The sequence below is a fragment of the Alexandromys fortis genome, unplaced genomic scaffold, assembly GCF_014885135.2.
Source record: "Alexandromys fortis isolate MF-2015 unplaced genomic scaffold, M_Fortis_MF-2015_v1.1 scaffold_115, whole genome shotgun sequence".
NCBI classification, from domain to species: Eukaryota; Metazoa; Chordata; class Mammalia; order Rodentia; family Cricetidae; genus Alexandromys; species Alexandromys fortis.
The window spans coordinates 322,916-344,408 of record NW_026067989.1 but is presented as its reverse complement, the minus strand read 5'-3'; the positions used below and the strand labels follow the sequence as shown (position 1 = coordinate 344,408).

Below are 21,493 nucleotides of genomic sequence, written 5' to 3'. Positions count from 1 at the left end.
CTGTGACATCACAGGTGATGCCCTTCTCCCCAGTTTCAGTTAATAGGTACAGACATGTTGTTTTTAGTTGTCTATTAGAATTTTAGCTAGATTTCACTTTCAGCTTCTGATTTCTTCTGGCCATTTTCACTGCTGTTCTTGAGGTCCGTGGACTGTTCTTGCCTGTCATGGGACACAGACACAATATTGATACGCAGCAATCTTGTTCTCGTAGACTGCTCAGCAGTTTGATGTTCACTGGCCCCATTCTGGATAGGTAACACTGTGATAGGATGCTGGGATCCTATGGAGAGCAGAGGAAGAAGAGGCCAGTGTTGGATAAAGGAGGGGCTAAGTGAGACGAGGGCGTCATTTTACTCTCCACTTAGGAAGGCCAGTGCAGGGTTTTAGTCTGGCTTCTTGATACTTGAGAAGATGGTCCTAACTTCTCCATGTGAATAGAGAAGAAAGAGGAGGAAGACGACAACAGGGGTGACAACAAACTACGACCTTCACCATGGACATGTCAGAAGTGGCGAGGACCACAGAGAATGACAGTTGTGGGTGCTTACAGCTGTGTCACAGAGGCAAAGCAAAGATGGCCTTTCCTGGTTCAAGTCAGAGATGGAAGGAACTGCAAGTGGACTCTTAGTACTTTTCTCGTGAGTTTCTTGCTTTGCCTTCCTACCAGAGTCCCCTCCTTCCTGGAGCCTGATTCTTATGATAGAGGCTAATCCTCTATCACTATCAGGGCACTTATGTATGTAAGGTTGGCCAATCTCTAAGTTTGTTCCAAGGGTCCACTAACCTTCCAACTGCCCTTCTCTTTACTGTCCCCACTCCCTTCTTTCCTTAAGCCCCTTCAGCCCACACATCGTTGCTAGGATCAACTCTTGTGGTTGCACCCAATTTTTGTTTTCAAAATTGTCAAATATTCTCCAGTCTCTAAATCAATACCAATGCCATCTTCCCAGAGAGAGCCCTTTCCAGTTTGTCAGCTAAAGGGATTCTCTATTGGCTTCCTGTGTTCATACCCTTCGTTTCTGCCTCTGCTGCTGTTTGTAGAATGTTGAAATACCATCCTTGACTTCTGTACTAAAGAATTAGTTAGAGATAACCACAGATTTCAAAAAAACTGAGAAAATAATAAAAAAAAACAATGTATACATCCCTGTGGCTATAATAGCCCCATGAAATTCTCAAAAGAAAGCAAGATGAAAAAAAAATCATAAGCTGGCTGCTGAGGAAGAGGAGGTAGAGTGACTCAGATGCCAAACCCATGAAGATCCTAAAACCCCTTTTCAGTGTGCTTCAGTCTCAAGAGTAACAAGGCAGTTTCTGTTGTTGAAGGGCAGGAGTACTGATGGTGGCAGCTGGGATGAAATGAAAACAGCTGGTGCTAGAAGTCCCGGTGGAAGGCTAGGAAGCTGGAGCTGCCTTCCGTCATCCCTTGGAATTGGTCCTCCCAAGCAGGAGGAGGAACTTCTTAGAGGACTCGTAATGTAAGAGAGGGCAGAGCCCTGAGTCTTCAGACACCTTCTATGGGGCCTCTGTCTCCTCTTGTTGCTTGGCTAGAGAAAAGTGGTCAAGAATGCAGACTACTCAGTCCTTCCGACCAGAAGGGTCACAGATATGACAGGACAGGAGCCTTGTGTTAAGAATATGGATTTTTCTAGTGAAGAAAAGTAGGACCCTTATGTAAAAGGAGGGGTGGAAGAGAATGAATATGAATCATAAACCGCCTAAGGACAAAACAGTCCTAATCTAGATGAAAACATATGTCAGGGCAAGAAGGGGGAGCCTTACAGTCCTTTCATTCCATAAAACAGGCTAATGAGAAGCAGGAACTCAATAAACAAAGCGAAATGATAATAAAAAACAGAGGAGATGGAAAAGAGAGATTGTAGACTAAAGAATGATCTTGAGGTCTAAGACGACATTATTGCAGAACTAATAAATAAAATTAGAAACCTCAAAGAAAATAATAGATGGCATTGAAAATCAAGTTACTGGAGTGAATGCTGGCTAACGTGAGTGCGCGCAGCTGAAGTGATCTGGATGTTGATATGGCTGGAAGCTAGAAGGGAGGGACTGAGACAGTGCAGTGTTGGGGTAATCACTGTTCCTGGAGTAGACAGCCAGCAGATGCAACTGAGAATGGAAAGGAAGACAGGGCAATTTTCATAAAATGGAAAAGCTGAGTGTGCAGATTGGTATAATGCATTGTGTTCCAGGGAAATGGAAAGACTGTTCATGGCTGAGATCTGCCCTAATCATACCATTGAACTTCATGGATAATGAGATATGAGCTAAAAAAAAAAAAAAACTTATCTGCTATGCACTAAAAGTTCAATTGACTCAATACTTTGACCAAGGATGTTCTGTTTCCAGAGACAGTGGTCCTCTCTTCAGTGTTTCGTAGGAAAGGAAATGCAGTCTACCTGTTGCCACAAATTGGGATCACTAACGTCATTCATTTGTCAGGATGGGAGGAACACAATTCCATCACAATTCCGAACAGAAAATAATCTTCTCTAACCAAAACATGTCTGGAGAAAACATGGACATAGTGAACAGGGACTTGTAGATGGAAGTTTCTGTCCTACGCAGTTCAGCAGCTGTTTGATCCCAAAGAAAGAGCAGAGGCTTATATTAATTATAAACTATTTTGGCTTGTTAATTCAGGATTACTATTAACTGGCTCTTACCATTTAAATTAACCCATAATTGTTCTATGTTTAGTCACTTGGCTTGGTACAGTGCAGCGTTCTAATCGTGCTTCCTCATCATCTGGCTGGTGACTGACTCTTTTCCTTTCCTCTTCCCAGAATTCTCTTAGTCTGGCTGCCCCATCTATACTTCCTGCTTTGTTATTGGCCAATCAGCATTCTATTAAACGAATATGAGTGACAAATTTTTACAGTGTACATAAAGGAAGTTAGCTACACTTTCTGTGAGTCAGAGCTATACCATGTTACTAGTTGGTAAAATATGTAAGACTAAATTTCTACAAAAATTCTGACATTTATTAATTGTTAACTCTTTGGGGAAAAACCCACTTTAAAAATCACTATGTCTACTACCAAATAGCAAGCACCCAGTGAGTGATTTAAGATGAGCCTGGCACACTATCGCCTCTTAGCAGACTCAATGTGAGCCAAGACCTCATGCAAGCTAAGCTCCTGCTCTGCCATTGAGTTACACTCCTGGTTCAGGACGCTTTTCTATTGGTCTTAACTTACTCATTTATTCAAGAAATTAGTTGAGATTTACTTGACTCAGTGTGAGAAAGTAAGGATAGAGTCATGATTTAAAAAGCTGTAATATTGTGTGGTGACTACAAGCTCCTCCTCCATAGCAAATAGTACCCTTTATAGGATCTTCTCTGAATTCAGGAATCCTTGCTTGTAACCTTCTCTGTCACCCCAAGGTCCTCAGAATGTGACTGAGGTGCTCTGTCTTCTGTTCAAACACACATTTCACATTCAGAAATGTTTTACGTGACTAGGTGTCTGGAGGTTGAGGCAAAACACAGTGAGCTTTTTTTTTTTTCAGCTGTGAGAGAAACATTGTTTAAGATGACTTGATGCTATTCTGACACTTCTAATCACTCTTAGGTTCCCTTTTCATGCAAAGGCATTCGGTTGGCTTAAAACTTTGTTTTTTGCAGCTCTACATATTTCACTTCTTTCTTTGAGGCCCATTGTGCCAGGAGTTATGGGAGGGGAGCCAGTACCTCTATGTTAAGCATTCTGTCTTATCCAAGAGGTGTTTCATAAATTATGTATAACAGTAGATGCCACTCAATAAATATTTTATATGTGATAGATATTTTTGTCTGAAATTACTTTTTCACTTGAGCAATGATTTAAACCCTCGTTTTCAGTTTTATGAGGTGACACTTTTATATTATCATGTAGTCGAATGCAGCTTGAATGTCATGGAGCTTTAGGGCAGCATTAATCTAAACTTCATCTGCCCACTCTCCAGCCTAGGAAACTTTTCTGGGTGCAGGTTTTGCCCCATGCCACATATGTACAAGTGCGTGCATGTGTGCGTGTATGTGTGTGCACATGCGCATGCATGCGTGTATGTTGGGGTGAGTGGGGACAAGTAGTGATTTTGACCTAATAGCTCCAAAGATGTGAATTTCCAATGCTTTCCAGAGTCTTTAAAACTTACTTCAAGGAAGAAAAAAAAAAGCACTTTTCATTTTTTGTTTTTTGGTAAAGAATATTAGAGTGAACTTGGATGTAATCCAAAATGATTTTTCTGGTTTAAGTCAGAAGTGTTATGATTAAAAATATTCCCTCCCTCCCTCCTTTCTTCCTTCCTTACTTCCTTTTTTCCTTTTTCTGGTGGTGGGGGTTCTCGCCCATAATTTTTGTAGAAAGAAAACACAAAACACAATGGCTCTGGACTTAGGAGAAGAGTCACTTTTCTTTTCATGTCTATGGTGCAAACAGGTCATGACCATGGAGCCTTTAACCTTTATAAAGTATCATCACCTGGTTCAGAGACTAGACCTTCCAGTGGGACACTGTTTTATAGGTGGAACTGTGTTATTAAATTCTGCATACACACAGACAGACAGACACACACATGATATCGCATGCATCTCATTTCTATTGGAATTCCATCATCAGGAGGAGAGGCATGGATCCCAACGAGAAGTAGAAGTAGGGCCCATTCTATTTAGAGCCCTCATTTCAGCCATGGTTCACAAGGGCCATGACATCATAAATCAAGGTTACTGAATCTCTTGATCTCAAAGCCTGAGGTTCCCAGCCATGGAATGAGAGCGTGGTTGATAGGAGAAATAATTGAAGAACAATGATATGCTTCATTTCCCTTTCTAGAATCTAACTTATGCACTGGTCATTTCTCTGCATATCTATTTAATGGTTGTTAAATTAAATTGCTTTCTTCCAAGTGGTGGTTTTTATGTGCCTTTTAAAAAAATATACCTGGGTCCCTTCATTCTATCACCCTCTTGTGTGGTTTCAGGTTTCCATGTGTGCATTTGAAACTTAAAATTTCCAGAGAAGCAAGTTCCAAAGGGTTTCCCACTCTTGGTGCCCCATCCCTGAAATTATCACTAGCTCCTTTAAGGTCAAGATTTGAGTTTTGCTTTGATACTAGCTTGAGAGGTTCAGAATCTCTTGCTTAGAGAATTGTAGGTGGTATGTTGTTTGCCTGATTAAATGGTACCTTGCATAGATTCCTCCCCAAAATAAAAGATACTTAAGTATCTACTATGAAATAGAGAAATATGTCTTTGGTAGGTAAGAGTGGGAGAGATGTTCACTAGGAATAGCTTCTCCTGAAACACCTGGTCAGTAGCTAGAATCCGCTACCCAATTCATCAACATTGTCACACACTTAGGTTTTATTTAGTTCAGAATTAGCACTGCTCCATTTCATCTGAAATTTCACCCTAAATTTTTTAGAATCTTTTAACTTCCCACCTTGAACTTCTCCAGAGCCTTGAATTTAGTTTTGGACCAGTTCGGTGTGGAGTGAAGACATGAGCCCGCTGGTTTCTTCTCTGGGGGACTGCTCTAGGTCCATATATGACACACGTCCTACATCTCCCCACTTAGCATTCCCTTGGCAACAAGAGTTGTAGAGCTTCTAAAAAGGGGAACAAGTAAGCATGGAGCAATGAATGCATAAATCACAAAACAATCCCACACCAGTTTGAAATTATGATTAATAAAAGGAAAAAACTTACAGATTACCGTCCTAGACAACAGCCCTCTGCATGACCAGGAAAGGAGTCTAGTAGCTCGAAGTGGAGCCCGAAGCAAGAAAGAGAGAGCACATGGCTACCACTGCTTTTTTAAAAGAGACGAAGCCCAAAGTGGGCTGGTATCTTAAAGGCTGTTGGCTAAAGGAGTGGAAGGAGCTCCTGCAACAGAGCAGTCTAGTAGTAGGATGGAGTGAGGGACTTTGAACTGAGTCATGAATGAAGTGATGAGGCCTGATATGTACCTGTGGAAGAGAATGCTTCAACCAAGGCTCTTTGTGTACACTGGGGACACATGACATTATCCAGAGGCGGTTTTGGTTGCCACTGCCTTGGGGAGATGGAGAGTATTATGAGCATTAGAAAATAGAGGCCAGCCTGCTTTATAAGAGCTAGTTCCTGGACAGCTTGAACTGTTACACAGAGAAACCTTGTCTCAAAAGCACAAACAAAAAGAGTAGAATTTAGAGAAAGAAAGGAGTGAAGTATTGCTACAGTTTCTCTGTCTGAATAACTGAAATGGAGATTGGTATTTGCTGAGATGAGGTGGATAGTCTGAAAGCCTGAGGGGTTTTGTTTCTGGTTATTTATTTGTTCACTAATATGTTAGGTTTGAGCTACCAATCTGGTATTTATATATAGATACTGAGTTATGCAGGAATGTGTGTGTGTGTGTATGCAAATATGGAACTTAAGGGAGAGGTACATCCTGTCAATTTTAATTTAAGGGTCCTCAGCAAGTGGATGGCTGGTAAGTCAAGAGTTAGGATAAGGTCCATGATCCAGTATGAGTAGACTCCCAAGATTGGCAGCCTCCATGGCATAATGTCAAAAAAGTAGCAGGGAGGAACAGGGAAATTTGGATTATGCGATGCTTCTCTCAGGGGACACAAAGCACATGGTGGAGTCTAGAAGGATAAGCTGGGCCGAGGAAGGTGATGGGCATTGTGGTTTGTGTCAGTTACTTTTCTGTTGCTGTGATAGAAACATGATCAGGACAGCTTGCAGAGGAAAAAAAAACTTACTTTGACTTATAGTTCAGAGCGATAAGAGTCCATCATAATGGGGACATATGACAGTACAGGGCAGCCATGGCAGCAGGAAACTGGGATCTCACACCTTCCATGGCAAGCATGAAGAAGACAGAGCAAATGAGAAATGGTAGGAAGTTTTTAATCTTAAATCCTGGTCTCAGTGATTTACTTCCTCTAGTAAAGTTATACTACCTAAACCTTCTAAAACAGTGCCACTAGCTGGGGACCAAATGTTTAAATACCTAAGACTATGGAGGAACATTTCTCATTAAAACCATCCCATAAATGGAGTGGGAAGAACTGTTACAGCTGTGTGTAGGTGGGAGTGGTCTGCATCCCTGAGAAGATGATGGGGAGTCTGGGGGTTCTCTCTGGTGTAGAGATGCTCTGCTCAGTCTTGGAGCTGTTGTCTTGACAGCATGCTCAATACAATTTGATGACCAGAGAGAAGAACTGGCAATTAAAGAGACTTCTAGCTATTAAAGTGCAGGATTTGAAGACGGAAAAAAGATTATATTATGGAGGATGATTGTAAAGTCTTTGCTAAGGGAGATGGGCCTTGAGATTGACTTTGAAAAGGTTATATATATCAAGCTAAGAGTTTAATTCATTTTGTGTTGAACATTTTATATGCTCCAAGTTCACTTTGCCTACTGCCTGCCAGGTTTTCCACATGAAATTTAAAGTCCATTTTTCTTTCTGCTTTTTTATTATAAGAAATAAAATATGACTTATTTCAAATATCTAAAAAACAGCTAATATGAAGTTGTCTTTCCCTAAAGTAACCTTTTTCCTTCTCTGTTTTCTCCTAATTTCAGGAGCAGACTCTAGCCCTCAGGAAAGAGGGGATTGGTGTGGTTCTGGACTCCGAGCTGCCTCACTTGATTGGCATTGATGATGACCTTCTGAGTACTGGGATCATCTTGTATCACTTGAAGGTAGAAACTGCTTAAGTGGAACATTCTAATTTTGTTTCCAGATTTCCCTTTAGACTCTAGCAAGGTTTATTATAATACTTTATGGCCATGAATACAACTATTAAATTAAAGAATATACAACAAATCCTTGAGCCTTTGGGGATTTTCTACAGTTCGTTGGGATTCAGTGGTATTTGAAGTTCCTATGTTTATGGAGTTCTGAAGTTAAATGATGAGTCATCCGTTTTGGCTTCTCTTCTGGAATCAGGGAAAAAAGTAGATGGAGGGAGGAATAAGGTAGAAAAAACTGAGGAAGGAGTAAGGATACAGATCTAGGATTTGTTTTGTGCACAGTTGCTTGTTCCTCCTGGTAATTATAGATGGTCAAGCTTGGTTCTGAGCAGTTCCCACTGTTCTAGAGAGCAGAGTTCCTTGTGAGTTCTCAAGGAGTGCCTCTGTGACCTTGATTTTAATATATTCTCTGTCATCTTTGACTCAAAATGAGGTTGTTCTCTCTTGAGTTTTGTGGCCTCTCCTATCATGTGTCTTTGGACACAAAGCAACCCTTGTCCACTGACAGAGGAACTTTGTAGAAAGGATCTGAAACATCCTTAAAATTGAGGCTAAGCCTTGGCCTTCTTGAGCAGTTGGCCTCTGCAGTGGTGCTGGTACTTAGCAGATCACACAGGGTGTCACTGCAGTGTTCGGTCCACTGAGCTCACTGAGGCCCTTGCATGCCCCAGACCCTTCTCCGTCTGTCGCCTGGCAGGTGAAATGCATCAAGATGGAATGAGAAGTGGAGAAGCAGGCTGTTGCTCTGCATTCACTCATGAATATTATTGAATTTTCTTCTCAGGAAGGGCAGACTTACGTTGGCCGAGAAGATGCTTCAACAGAGCAAGATATTGGTGAGACTCTATCAATGATCTGTCAGTGGTTTTAAAGAAACATATTTAATAAACAACCTTCATTTTCTTAATTGACATTGAAGTAGTTGTAAGAGAAAATGTTGAAGCATATTGCTTGGTATATGTATACCTACAATTTTGACCACAGCTCAATTAAATAACAAGCACAGTTAATTCAGTGAACACACTAGCAGTATGACTTCTTTCTGCCACCCCATGTGCATTCTCTATCCTACTAGTATAGTTATTTAAGCCACAGTACACCTGCCACTCTGTACTTGTCACGTGATTTATGAAAATAAGCCAGCAGACATGGATAAAGGCTCCCAGGCCTCTTAAAAGGCAGGATATAGACAGTTCTCTACAGAGATGATGGCCAAATATGAGACCAGGCCCACATCAGAAAGCATGACTTTCTGGTGTCCTATAGTCTTCATAAGGCATACAGACAGCCAGCTTTTCTACCTGGGAAGATGACAGCCTGCACAGTGTTCTGAGAATCCCTTTGGCACTCTATAGTGGAGAATGTGGTAGTAGTCAGTGTGTATGTGTAGAGGGGCACAATGGTGATTGGGGGGAAATTACATCCATTTCCAGACACATTTAGAGTTGCTGGTAAGGAACTTGTTTTTCTATCAAGTAGATGCTAATGGGCCACTTGTTACATGTTTCTCTATACACTCAGTATTTACTAGAAGTGGGAGAGCTGGAAAACCACTCCACAAGCCCCAGACTCAAGAACTGTTGAGTCTGCTTTTACATCAGATCCCTTGTTTGAATCATGCATTTGGTCTTGGGATCAGCCATAAACGATGACAGTTAATAAGGACAGTGTTCTCTGAGCGGAGACATTCAGTGGTGCAGTTCTGCAGAGAAAGTGGGAGCTACTCCTGAGACATTGAGAGGTGCTCGTATCTGCCATTGCCAGGATGTCCATAGATAACCAGATAACTGTCAGCAACTGGCTGCTCTCAGAGGTCTCAGAATCAGCACAGGCTGTGGCACTGGGCATCTCAGAGAAGCCTCTGGAAGACCTAAGACCTCCTGAGGTCCATGCTGTGTCATGCCTCTCTCTACTCTGTACTTTTGGGAGGCATTGCCTGAAAGTTCAGAGGTGCTCATGGCTCGTAGACCCACAGAGGCTTTCGTTCTTATGTATCCCTGTGGCTGGAGGGAGTTTGTCTACATTGAACAGAGATTCTCAGTTAAACAGCTACTCAATTTGTATTCTTGTTAGGAAGAATAAGCTGCCATGCCAGAGCTCACTGTCACAGGGTGGGGGGTGGCCAGACTCTCTGAGGCGATCATCGTGGATGCCTCTGTCTCTGCCCCTTGACATTGCAGACTCACTCAATGTAATTGTCCACAGTGCTTTTGTGGAAAGTAACAGGTGTTCAAAATGGAAAAGAGATAAATAATTGGGAGTCATTATAGCAGACACCCGAGTGGGGACCAACTTTCTTCTTTGTTTTTCTCTCCTAGTCCTTCATGGTCTTGACTTGGAGAGTGAGCACTGTGTCTTTGAGAATGTTGGGGGAACGGTGACTCTGATACCCCTGAGCGGGTCCCAGTGCTCCGTGAATGGTGTTCAGATTGTGGATGCTACACAGCTAAATCAAGGTATCTGGTTTTGCTTTTCAGAGTTCTCTGTATCTGTTGAGAAAGCAAGCTTGCCTTGGGGGAGCATATGCATCTTGCTGATTAAGGGACACAGAGGTTAAAGACTATTTAAGACTATTTGCCTCCTTGTGTTTTCTCCTTGTCTTGCTGGGGGGCTGCTTCATAACACCCACTTTCTTGTTAAATTAAACATGGCATATTTATGAATATTTGTGGTTGTGAGAATTAGCTATTAGATGACTTTAAGTGAAAAAGTACCTATTACAAGAAAATTTAATAACAATGATTTCCTTTAAGACTTTTTCTTTCAGTGTTTATGTCCTTCTTATGAGTGGTTACAATTATATACACAGGATGGGTATGATGTCTTTTCTGTTGGAAACAACTTCAGTATTCTAAAAAAAAGAATAGATGCAGAACTTTCAAATCACAGAGCCATGTGAAAGTAGCCAGTATATGTTAATTAGTCTGCTCTTTTTCTCTGTAGCTAAATTGATAAGATTATAAAGACAAAAGGTCGTTCCAGTCAGTGTTAGTCCTTTGGATTTGAGCCTGTGGTGAATTAAATCTCATGACCTGAAAACAGAGAGGAGGGAGGCACACCATACCTCTCTGAAGACCTTCAAGGAGACTCCTCATCCTAAAGGTTCCAACTGTTCCAAGCTGTGGGGATTACATGTCCTCTAGGGGAAGGATGGGGTTCCGCTTATGACGGATTCCAGTCTTTGAGTACCTTTGCGTATATTTCCTCCACCAGTGAGATCCTCCATACATCTCCAGTGCAGCCATACAGCTAGGAAACTAATGGTAATCCTCAGATTTGGTTCATTTAGGTTTGGCCGTCTGCTTCTCGTGGATCCAGCTTTGTGCATGGTCGTGTTGGCCACATCTCTAGTTTCTTCATTCCAGAGCAGGTCCTTGGTCTTTCTTGGACTTTATGACATTGAACAGAGTGTGTCAGAGGCATTGTAGGCATTCCCTCTGTAGGATTTCTCTGGTGCCGTTCGTAGTTAGATTTTTGTTTGTTTGCAGGAAGTGCTGGGCCAGACTTGTACAGACTAGGCAAGGGCTGTGACACTGAGTGACTTACATCTCCAATATAATGCATTTCTGACAATGCTGCATTTTCCTCCTCTCCCATCATCCACTGCTGATGGCACTCCCTTTGGGTCCTTGGTAAACATGCAGCTGGCTAAGCTTTTTCCCTGTGTAGTTTCTTCCTTTGACTTTGGCTTTAGATAATGCTTTGGGAAGGCACTTTGGTTATCAGTATTCTTTCCCTTGTCACATGTTGACTTACTGTTTCAGAAACTGTCTTTAAAATTTTGCTGAATTATTATTATTCTGTTGGTTGCTAAAAAGATTTTCTTATCATTTCTTCTGCATTTGTCAATTGAATTTTTAGTAGCAGGGTTGCATAGTTAGTCACTGTATTTAGTATTTCCTCTGCTTTCCCTTTATTTATTTCCAATGTTCAAATTGTCTCAGATTTGGCCAGTGTGGGTTTCTTCAAGGTGGCGTCTGCGTGTTTTGGCTTGACCTCATTGATTTGTGAGCTCTCGCATACCTTCTGAGGCAAGATATTCTAGATTCACCTTGTCCATTCCTAGAACTTTTCAATTCTTTAAAGGGTGCTCTCCAGTGTGGGCTCTGTGTAGACCTTCTTTAACATTTAACCTTGAGTGGTTTTTTTCTCCTGTACTCCCCAGGAAGGAAGCAGGATCACGAGTTTGCTGAGTTTGCAGAAATTTTTCAGATAACTGTAACTATGTGTCTAATTCTCCTCTAGATTAAAGCTTGTTGATAAATGTCTACATGAAGTAACTTTATTTTACATTATACCTTATTTTATTTTGTTCTTCTACTCAACTAGGTAGCTCATTTTAAAATATGTCTACTTTGGGTAGTGATTCAGGTTAGGAAGCAAGCTTCTGACCTTTTAGTCTATCTCAGATGTGACTTTGGCTAAGAGTCATAGAACTAATTGACGTTGAAGGCTAATGGCAACACTTGTCTTTTCCTGTGGGATGCTCTTAATTCTTTTATTGTCGTGGTTCCGTGGTGATGTTCAGATCCAGTGGGCTTGAGTTCCTCCAGCATTATGCTGAGCTGCTGAACTGCTTCCACCATGTTTAAGATGAAAGAGCATTGTACAGAGTATAAATGCCACTAACAAGCCTCCGAGCTGGGGAATGCTAGATGGCATCAAATCAAGGCATTGCATGAGAGTAATGAGATGACAACTTTTTTTTCTTTTTTTAACTTAGACTTTCTTTCATTAATATATATCCTGTCCATCGTAAACTGAGGAATAAAATTATCTACTTTGGCTTGCTTAGTGTTTGTCGATTTTTAAAATGAAAACTGAAACATGTTTTTAAGTTGCAGAGTGATATGATAAACTGGAGGTTTTTGACTATATGTGGTGAAAATAAAAGCGGTAAATGGGACTGACCCATCCTCCTCCAGATCATCTTCCCTGCCAGCAAGGAAGGAGGCAACTTTAGCATTTATAGACAAGGATCATAGACTTCAATAAGCATTTAGTTTTTTAAAACCTATAGTAAAATATAAAAAAAAATGGACTTCATTAAAAATACAATAAATGAAGCAGGATTAAGTAAAACAGTATTTTTATACTTCAAACCCTTCTTGGCTTTTGCCCATGAAGCAGCTTTTTAAAGTCAGTTCTGTAGAGTACTTCTGCACAGTCCTGCTTAGGTGATTTTTGCAAAGTCAGATGTTTTGAATTAACTTTTGGCTGCCAAGCCTCTTGGAGCTGGATCTTGGGGTAGCTGGACAGCTACTGTATTAGTACAGAACACTGATAAAATGATAGCAGACTATTCATTATCTCTCACTATTATTATTCATACTTTTACCCTCTGAATCCTTGATTTGTATCTGTTGTTAAATCTTTTTGGCTTTCCAAGCCAGGCACAGGTTCTATTTATAGCCCCAAGGATCGTGAAGTCCGGGCCTCTTTGGTTTCCCACACCTGTTGTTCTAACTAACTCCAGTCTCTGGCTTACTGTAGTGGCTACTGGCCTGTCATCCTTTCTGGGTCCTCAGAATTGGCCTCTTCAGTAAACTGCTGGTTGGGTTCATGAAAGACACACAGAAGGAACAGTTTTGTAACAGTTCCCTGCTTTCCGAACAGCAGGAATATAGGATAGGAGCCCAAATGAATATCAACCCACATCATATCCACGTCTTACACATCACCTGAATACCAACCCACATCATATCCATGTCTTACACATCACCCGAATACCAACCCACCTCATATCCATGTCTTACACATCACCCGAATACCAACCCACTTCATATCCATGTCTTACACATCACCCGAATACCAACCCACATCATATCCATGTCTTACACATCACCCTTAGCTGACTACATCTCAGCTTCACCTTATGTCACTCACGGCACCCTCACCTTTCATCACCAGCTTCCACCTTCTTGCTGATATTCCATAGTCAGCTGCCTCTTCATTGGTAAATTACTTTCATTTGGAAATGTACTAGGCTGTGTCATTAAAAAAAAAAGCACAAGTAGTAATTACATCTTCCTTATCTAAATAAACCACTTAACACACTGTGAATTCCAAAAAATAGATTTGTCTAAATTTAGAAGGTTGCCATCATTAGGACAAGTTTTTTTTTAATGTTGTTCTTCATTTTTAACTTGTGTCAATGAACTGCCTTCTTTCAAATAGCATAGTCCCCCCTCCCCCCCACACACACACTAAAGAAAAGGAAAGGTTTTCATCCATTGGCATTGTCAGTAAAATGAAGAGTATTTGCTGGACTTGTAAGCATGAATGGGATGGAATATTCCTTGTGTATTGTCTAATATTTGACATTAGACACCTTTTCCTTCATCTTCAGGTCTAAATATACCCATCTCTTAGTGTGTGTCTAAAGCTCAGATCCCCTACCACTTGTGATTCTATTATAGCTCCATAAATGAATCCATAGAAAGAAGAAGGCAAATTCTTGACCACAATGTCTTATTTATATCCAGAGACCACAGCTCTTCTTGGGAGTCTAAGCTCTTAAGTTCTCCCAAACTTAACCACCATATATTTAAGAAAAAATGGCACAATAATCAAGTGTGTAGTAATTCAGCAAATACTTCAGCCTTCTCTTGGAATTTCCAGGAACTAGGCTTTCTTATTTGAATTGGTTTTTGATGTAATATATATTTTTAAAGCTAGTCACTGTTAAATGTAAATAATTTTTACATTCATATCAGTGGATACCTTTGGTCTTCTTGCTGGCCTGCCAGATTCATTGAACATTCACCTCTCATTTTAAAAGTGCTACAGAAACTGCATCTTGGAAATTCACAGTTAGGTACATTTGAATGTGATATGCTTGAGTGCCAAAACATATTTGCTTTTACTCAAATACCCTGAAAGAGGGAACAGGTGATTGTCTGCAGAGTGCAGCAGAGGAGCCTTTGATAAAATTTTCATCTGCTGGAAGGCTGCTGTGAGTTGCTCAGTGACAAATTAAAAAGAATTATAGTGGAACTGGAAAAGAAAATAGATCTTTGAGGGTTAAACCACGGTATCCAGCTAAGGCCAAGAATGTATATGCTTCAGAGAGCTGGGAGAGAAGAGCGTGTTCCTTGTGGGCTCCACTATACTGACCTGAGCACCCGTCAGATGCCTCCCTCAAGTTAGAGACCTGAAAACTGAGGTTTTTCTTTTTGAATTTTAAAACCTGAACTATTATTAAAAAGAGAATGGTTCTCCAAGTATGTCCCAGGTCAGTGACATCAGCACTACCCTGGAGCTTATTAGATATACAGATTCCTAAGCCCTATTCTGCAAAAGATCTAGATCTAAAATCCCCAGTGGGTTTTCATGTCCAGAAGTAATTCTGATGCATGCTTCTGCGTGAGAGCAGCTGACTAAAGCTAGTCACACTGAAGTCAGATTCTCGACACCCTTGACATGAGCAGAAAAATAACTATTTGCCTATCTCTACCCCTTTCTTTTCTTTTTCATCCTTCATACCTATTTTAGTCTCTCTGATCTCTTCAACAACTTAGGCTTCACATTGCCTTAGATGGCTTTACAGTGGGTGTTGCCATGGGTGTCTTTAAGTTTACCAGTTTGGAATTTACTGAGCCTCTGAATCTGTGGGTGTCTGTCTGTCTTTAGAGTTGGGAAGTTTACCACCATAATTTGTTTAAAAACATTTTCCTTTACTGTATACACTTCTCTTTCATTCTGGGTCTCTAATCATATAAACATTAGATATTTTAGTTGCTGTCTCCTGTTCTTTTGATGCTCTGATTTGCTATCTAGTTGAGTTTTTCTCAATGACCACTTCCTGCTATAGAGCTCATCCTCCAAAGCTTTTGTTTATCTGATTGTTGTGATTTTGGGTCACAACATTTGGTTCTACTTTTTATGTTTTATCTCTTTCTGCATTTTTAATTTTCTTTTTGTTTTAAAGTTGAAATACTTATTTAAATATGTTTATTATTGTTAGCTCAAAGGGCTCAGCCATGCTTGCATTGTTTTCCCAATTCATTGACTACCTTTGTCAAGGAAGTAATGATAATGGTTTGAATCTGGAAAGTTTTGAACATTTTGTTAAAGGAGAATCAGTTTCATTGAAATTCTTTGATGGGGTACTGTGATATCCTCCTTCAGTGAGCATGTTCCCTTGCTGATTCCCTCACCTAAGTTAGGAGCAGCCTCACCTATACAGATTGTGGTTGCAGCACTAATGCTGGTTCACTGTCAAGGCCTCTGGGCTGTCCACATAGCAGTGGTCTGACTATGTGGATAGTCTGAGCAGTTTTCTGCCCCTTAGCCCAACTCTCAGGCTGAATATGCTACCGAGGCTTAGGGCTATGTGTGCACTTGTGGTAGTGAACGTTGGAGTTCCTTCTGTGCGCCCAGTAGTTTTCCCTTGGATCTTCCTACTTCTCTCCTCTAACTGGAAATTGGAGTTTTCTGCTTCCCCTCTTTCTTCTACCCTGTTTACCTACATCCATGACCAGGGCAAAGGACTTAAAAGACAAAAAGAGGGAGCATACAGCCACAGGAGCCTGCCATACCATCCTGGGTAACTTGGAGACCTCCCGCTGCCTCTACTTGGTACCAGGGAACTTCTTGTTCAGATGAAAGCGGAGGACTTCTCATCGGTGTTTCATAGCAATGAGCATTTTTGAGCTTCCTTCTAGTCTGAGCCAAGATGCAGAAACTCATCCTTTTCCGTGTGGCTGCCCTAAGTCACGTAGCCTCCTCACTGTCCCCAGCAGTCTTTAAAAGAGTACCAGTGCTCTGTAAAAGCCTTGTTAAACTGTAAAGCACTGTGATGTTAATGACTGGCTTGGGTTGTAAACAACTATTTTTAATGTTTATTTTGTATTGAAATCAGCTAAGATGACAGTGTGTTGACTCTTAATTGACAGATCATAGAACTTTCCCTAGTGAGGTGCCTTGAATTAAGTCTGCAAGCTAAGCAGAAATTTTTTAACAAGCAACTTGCTCTGCTGCCTTTATGATGGCTCATCCATCTGTTTTAGACATGTTAGTCCTTCTGAGGCTCCTTGAGTGGCTACAGAGGACCCCCTCATCCATGGCAAGGCTTACGCTGACATTCTGCAGGCGTTGTGGAAAGTAGCACCATAGCCAGACAAGCCTTGGTGAACCCAAGATAACCCAGCAGCCATTCTTGCAACATGTATGATTTTGTATTGCTCATGAAGTATTCCATGTCAAATCCACATTTTCCTTGGAAAGGATGGACTTGTCCCCTGTAGGAAGTAATCTGTTTCCCCCTTGAAGTTTCAAGAAGAAAAACATTGGCCTGACTCACTCAGGCACTCGTCTAAAATTTTACGGGTAGGGGTGGACTGGTGCATCCTGAAGATTTAAAAGCTCTGCACTCAGTTCATACACAGATCATCAAATCACCCTTGATGGTTATTTGACTGGGTACATCAATAGCAAAGATTGAAAATCAATTTCCTTTCTTCTCTAGAGGCCCAGAATCTAAGCTTACAAATTTTCATTTTACTGAGAATAAACGAGGGGTAAAGTAATTTATCCAATGCAGGAAGTTATAACTCATTGTCTGAAATGTGAGCACTGATAAGGGAGGTGTCAGGGCCCTGGTTGGTCTTTGATAAGGTGTCATATACATTTGTTCCCACCACAGAAAGCAGTGATCAGATGACCTGCTTTGATGGTGACATCTGCTCCAGTATCGCATTGATGCCCAGTACCTGGCACTCATGCCCAAGCCTATCAATGGCATCTTCATGTCTTTTCTGAATTCGTTTAGAATCTGCACAAAGTCATTTATTCCCTATAACTCTTAATCTTTCAGATCTAGCTTCCCAAAGCCATTTCGAAACAGAATTACTATAACTCCTATGCCTTAAGTAATAGTCATTATTTAAAGAGTAGAAAGACCTAGAACATAGAACTTAATCTGTTCTTATGTAATGATTCATGTTATTGAAGATTAGATTCTATCATGGCTCCAAAATGATGCTAACATTGCAGTTCATTTCAATATAAGGTTTTTAAGCTATTTCAAATCACAGAGACGGTTCTTATAAGCAGCTTCTCCTGGAATCAGGCAACAAAATGAGAATATCCTTGTCCTTCTTTACCCAAGATTCTTGTTCAGAGCACCTTTCAAGGCAGCGTCTGATATTTTCTGAGTCTGGATCCTCCACCCGTCATAACTCAAATGAAACCTCTCTCCCACCAAGTGTCCTTGAGGAATGCAGCCCCTGTGTGTGTGCTGGGTTGGTGAAGGGTGATGAAATAATTAAAATGTAAAATGAGGAGCCCTGAAGCAGAATCCTGTTTCTATTGTCTCAAGCCTTTAAGCTCCTGTTATCTTGGACCAGGCACTTTGGGGAACACAGTTGTCTCCTGTGTTTGTATCAGCTATAACTCAGAACAGCATCCTTTATACAGTCACCTCTAAAATATTCACATGACAACATTTAATAGAAAAGTAAGTTAATTTATTCATGCAGTAGCAGAAGTAGAAAATCTCATTAAAATCAAAGGAGGGGGTAATTACTTGTAGTCTTAAGTATTGTCCCTTTCTTCCCCTAGAAATCACTAGCAATACATATATTCTTGTTTTTTTTTTCAGCTTACTTTACATACTAAAATAAGAAAATCTCATATGAAATCATCATTTGTATCTCTCATTCACAGAGATTTAAATAAAGGAATCTTTGTATATTTTTTAAACAAAAGGCTTTGTCTCCCATTTTACAATGTCATTTCTTCCTCCATTCCCTTTTAAGACCGTCTGGAATTTGTCTGTCTTGGATATTTAACAAGCTCTGAAGTAATCACAGTGAAGCCATCATATATTTCAGTGATGTTTAGACATGCTCTCAAAATTACAAATTAAGTGTATCACAGAAAGTCCATCTGCTGCTATTAATCACATTAACCTCAAGCAAGGAGTCATTGACAGTTAAAAAGAACTTAAGGTCGAGAAGGAACCTTAGGAATTTTCCAGTTGCTGAGCAGATGAGAACACTGAATTCCAAAGAGATTCAGTCATAGCTCCTCCTTGGTCTCACCCATAGACTCTCTCTCAAGATGTGTGGAGAGTGTCGGGGTGGGGAATGGGTGTGTAGGCTAGAGGTTTTTGTCAGATGTCTTCCTCAGTAGCTTCTGAACCTTCTGTTTTGAGCTAGTGTCTCTCAGTAAACCTAGATATTTGTGATTTGTCCCCAGTCCACCTTCCTCCACACCCTCGCCCTGTGCTGGGTTACCGGTATACCAGCTGACTTAGATTTTTACCTGGATGCTGGTGATCTAAGCTCAGGGCCCCATGCTTTCATAGTAATCATTTTACTCACTGACCCCTATTCCCAGCCTTCACTTAGATATTATGTCACTAACCAGTTTCATTTGATTGTCCATCCACCCACCAAGTTACCCTTTTCCTTTAGCTGGCTTATTGCTAAGTATATACATGAATTTCCTCTTTCATAAATTACAGCTAACTATGCCACTAAACCCATTTCACCCTCTGTTTATTAACATGTCATAGGTATGATCTGAGTCCAAAGGGCACCAACTGAGGTTTGTGTGTCTGAGAACAAAGAACTGAACCAAGGGATATGTGGACAATGATAAAAATAGACTCTTTATGAAAGAGAAAGGTACCTTTAATGGGTAGGGGAGGGTGCATCTAGAGAACCAAAACAAATCTGAGACTCAAAAACCCCACCTCCTATTAAGACCCTTCTTGGATTATTTGCTTTGTCTGGGAGATCTAGCCATGCCTACTCCTAGCTCAGTTTTGGCATATATAGCCCTGATGGGACATGGGAGGTCCCAGTCCTTCTGCCACTGGGTTTCATGTTCATCTTGCTGTCTCTTCTGCAGCCTGGCTTTTCGGCCACAGGGGTCTGTAAAGCACAAATTATATTTGTGTATTTTACAGCTCCCTTTTCTTCCCAGCTCCTCCTTTCTTGCTTTCTCACTTACACAGCTCTCCTTGAGGCAGCATCCACTGGTAATCTCTGGTTTCCATTTAGCATCTCTGGCGGCATTCTCTACTGGTGTCTCCTCCTTAGTTCTGTTTCTTCCCTCTCCAAGGTCACCTTCTCTACTAGGCTGTTAATAGCCAACTTTCCTCCAAGTCTCGTCTCTTCTCACCTCTCCTCTCCTCTCCTCTCCTCTCCTCTCCTCTCCTCTCCTCTCCTCTCCTCTCCTCTCCTCTCCTCTCCTCTCCTCTCCTCTCCTCTCCTCACTTCTCCTCCCCTTCCCTTTCCTGCCCTGCCCTGCCCTGCCCTTTCCCCTCCCTTCCCTTCTTTTCTTCCTCTTCTTTACTTGAGTGACATTTCCACAGCAGTGACTTCATTTAGTAAAGAAAACTCTAGATAGGTAGATAGTTAGATAGATAGATAGATAGATAGATAGATAGATAGATAGACGAAAATGGTCCCCACGTTGTCTGAGGTTTCTGTTCTGCCTGGTTCCCACAGTTATTAAGTCCCAAAGAAATTGCACAGAGGTCTACATTAATCATAAACTGATTGGCCCATTAGCTCAGGCTTTATCTTAACTCTTATAACTTACATTAGTCCATTATTCTAGTATATATTAGCCACATGGCTCAGTACCTTTTTCAGCAACGTGTAGTCACATCTTGCTTCTTCCGTGTCTGGGTAGGACTGCAGAGGAATGGGCTTCCTCCATCCTAAAATTCTCTTGTTCTCATTGACCCACCTCTACTTCCTGTCTGGTTGTCCTGCCTATATTTCCTGCCTGGCTACTGGCCAATCAGCGTTTATTTAAAACGAAATTGAGAGAATATAGACAATTGTCACTCACCACCCATAGACCCATAGTCAGTGGCAGTATTAGAAGTTATGGCTTTTTTGAAGGAGGTGTGTTTTTCCTTTGTTGAAACTTCTCACTCATTTACCCCTATCCTGTTAACTGTTTATGCTCTGTAAGGGCAAGGCATAGTTAGCCCTCTCTATCTCTGTATCCCCAGTGTTTATCATGATGACTAGCATGTCAGTGCTCACAAAGTATTTGTAGCTATACAAACTAAAAGCAGTATCACATAAGCTTGTGTGCATATTTTTGATTCAGTGTTTCTTGGGTGAAAATGAACAGTAGAAGGAAGAAGAGGAGACAACTGTTAGTGGAGACCATTACAAATGCCAGACACTTACTTGACACACATCAAAATGGAAATGAATTGTTGTGGATAATTTTACTTTCTTTCATAACTTCATAAAGGGCTTTTAGCTGTATATTTCATGCAAGTAACATAGGTGGCTGTATTATTCTCAGTGACTTAATATGAGTTGAAATAATGTCTCTGAGTTACTATTCTATTTTTCCATTAACATATTTTAGCAATTTTCAACTTGCTTACCTAGGCATTTGATTAATAGAAGGGAAAAAGAGTTGGGTTAGGTGTAATTAACACCTGGAATTTGATCGCCTTATTAATCTCTAATATAGCTGAAGAGTATTAAAAGTGCCTACATCCTAGACATGACTGCTTAGATTACAACTTTCTGCAAGAGACACAGCTCTGAGTCTTAACAGTGGAAAAGTGGAAAACACCTTTCTTAATTATAGTGAAGTTGCCTTTCCAAAGTGACAGAGACACAAGTGTGAATTTATATGAGAACAGTAAACCAATTGTTAGTGAGACAAAGATCTACTGCTTTCGTGAATCTCCCAAAATTCTTCTCTTCATGTTGGCTCCATTTCCTGTGAAACAATGACTTCCATTGAACCAAGTT

At 40.8% G+C, this 21,493-nt stretch overlaps 1 protein-coding gene across 5 annotated transcripts in view; it reads left to right on the top strand.

Moving 5' to 3' along the window:
• Kif16b (kinesin family member 16B) overlaps positions 1-21,493 on the top strand; it is a 252,088-nt gene that overhangs the window by 108,450 nt on the left and 122,145 nt on the right. For all 5 annotated transcript variants that reach the window (XM_050159551.1, XM_050159548.1, XM_050159549.1 and 2 more), the window contains exons 13-15: positions 7,581-7,700; positions 8,536-8,587; positions 10,070-10,207. In XM_050159551.1, coding sequence (XP_050015508.1) covers positions 7,581-7,700; positions 8,536-8,587; positions 10,070-10,207 — 310 coding nt within the window. The remainder of the gene's footprint in view (positions 1-7,580; positions 7,701-8,535; positions 8,588-10,069; positions 10,208-21,493) is intronic.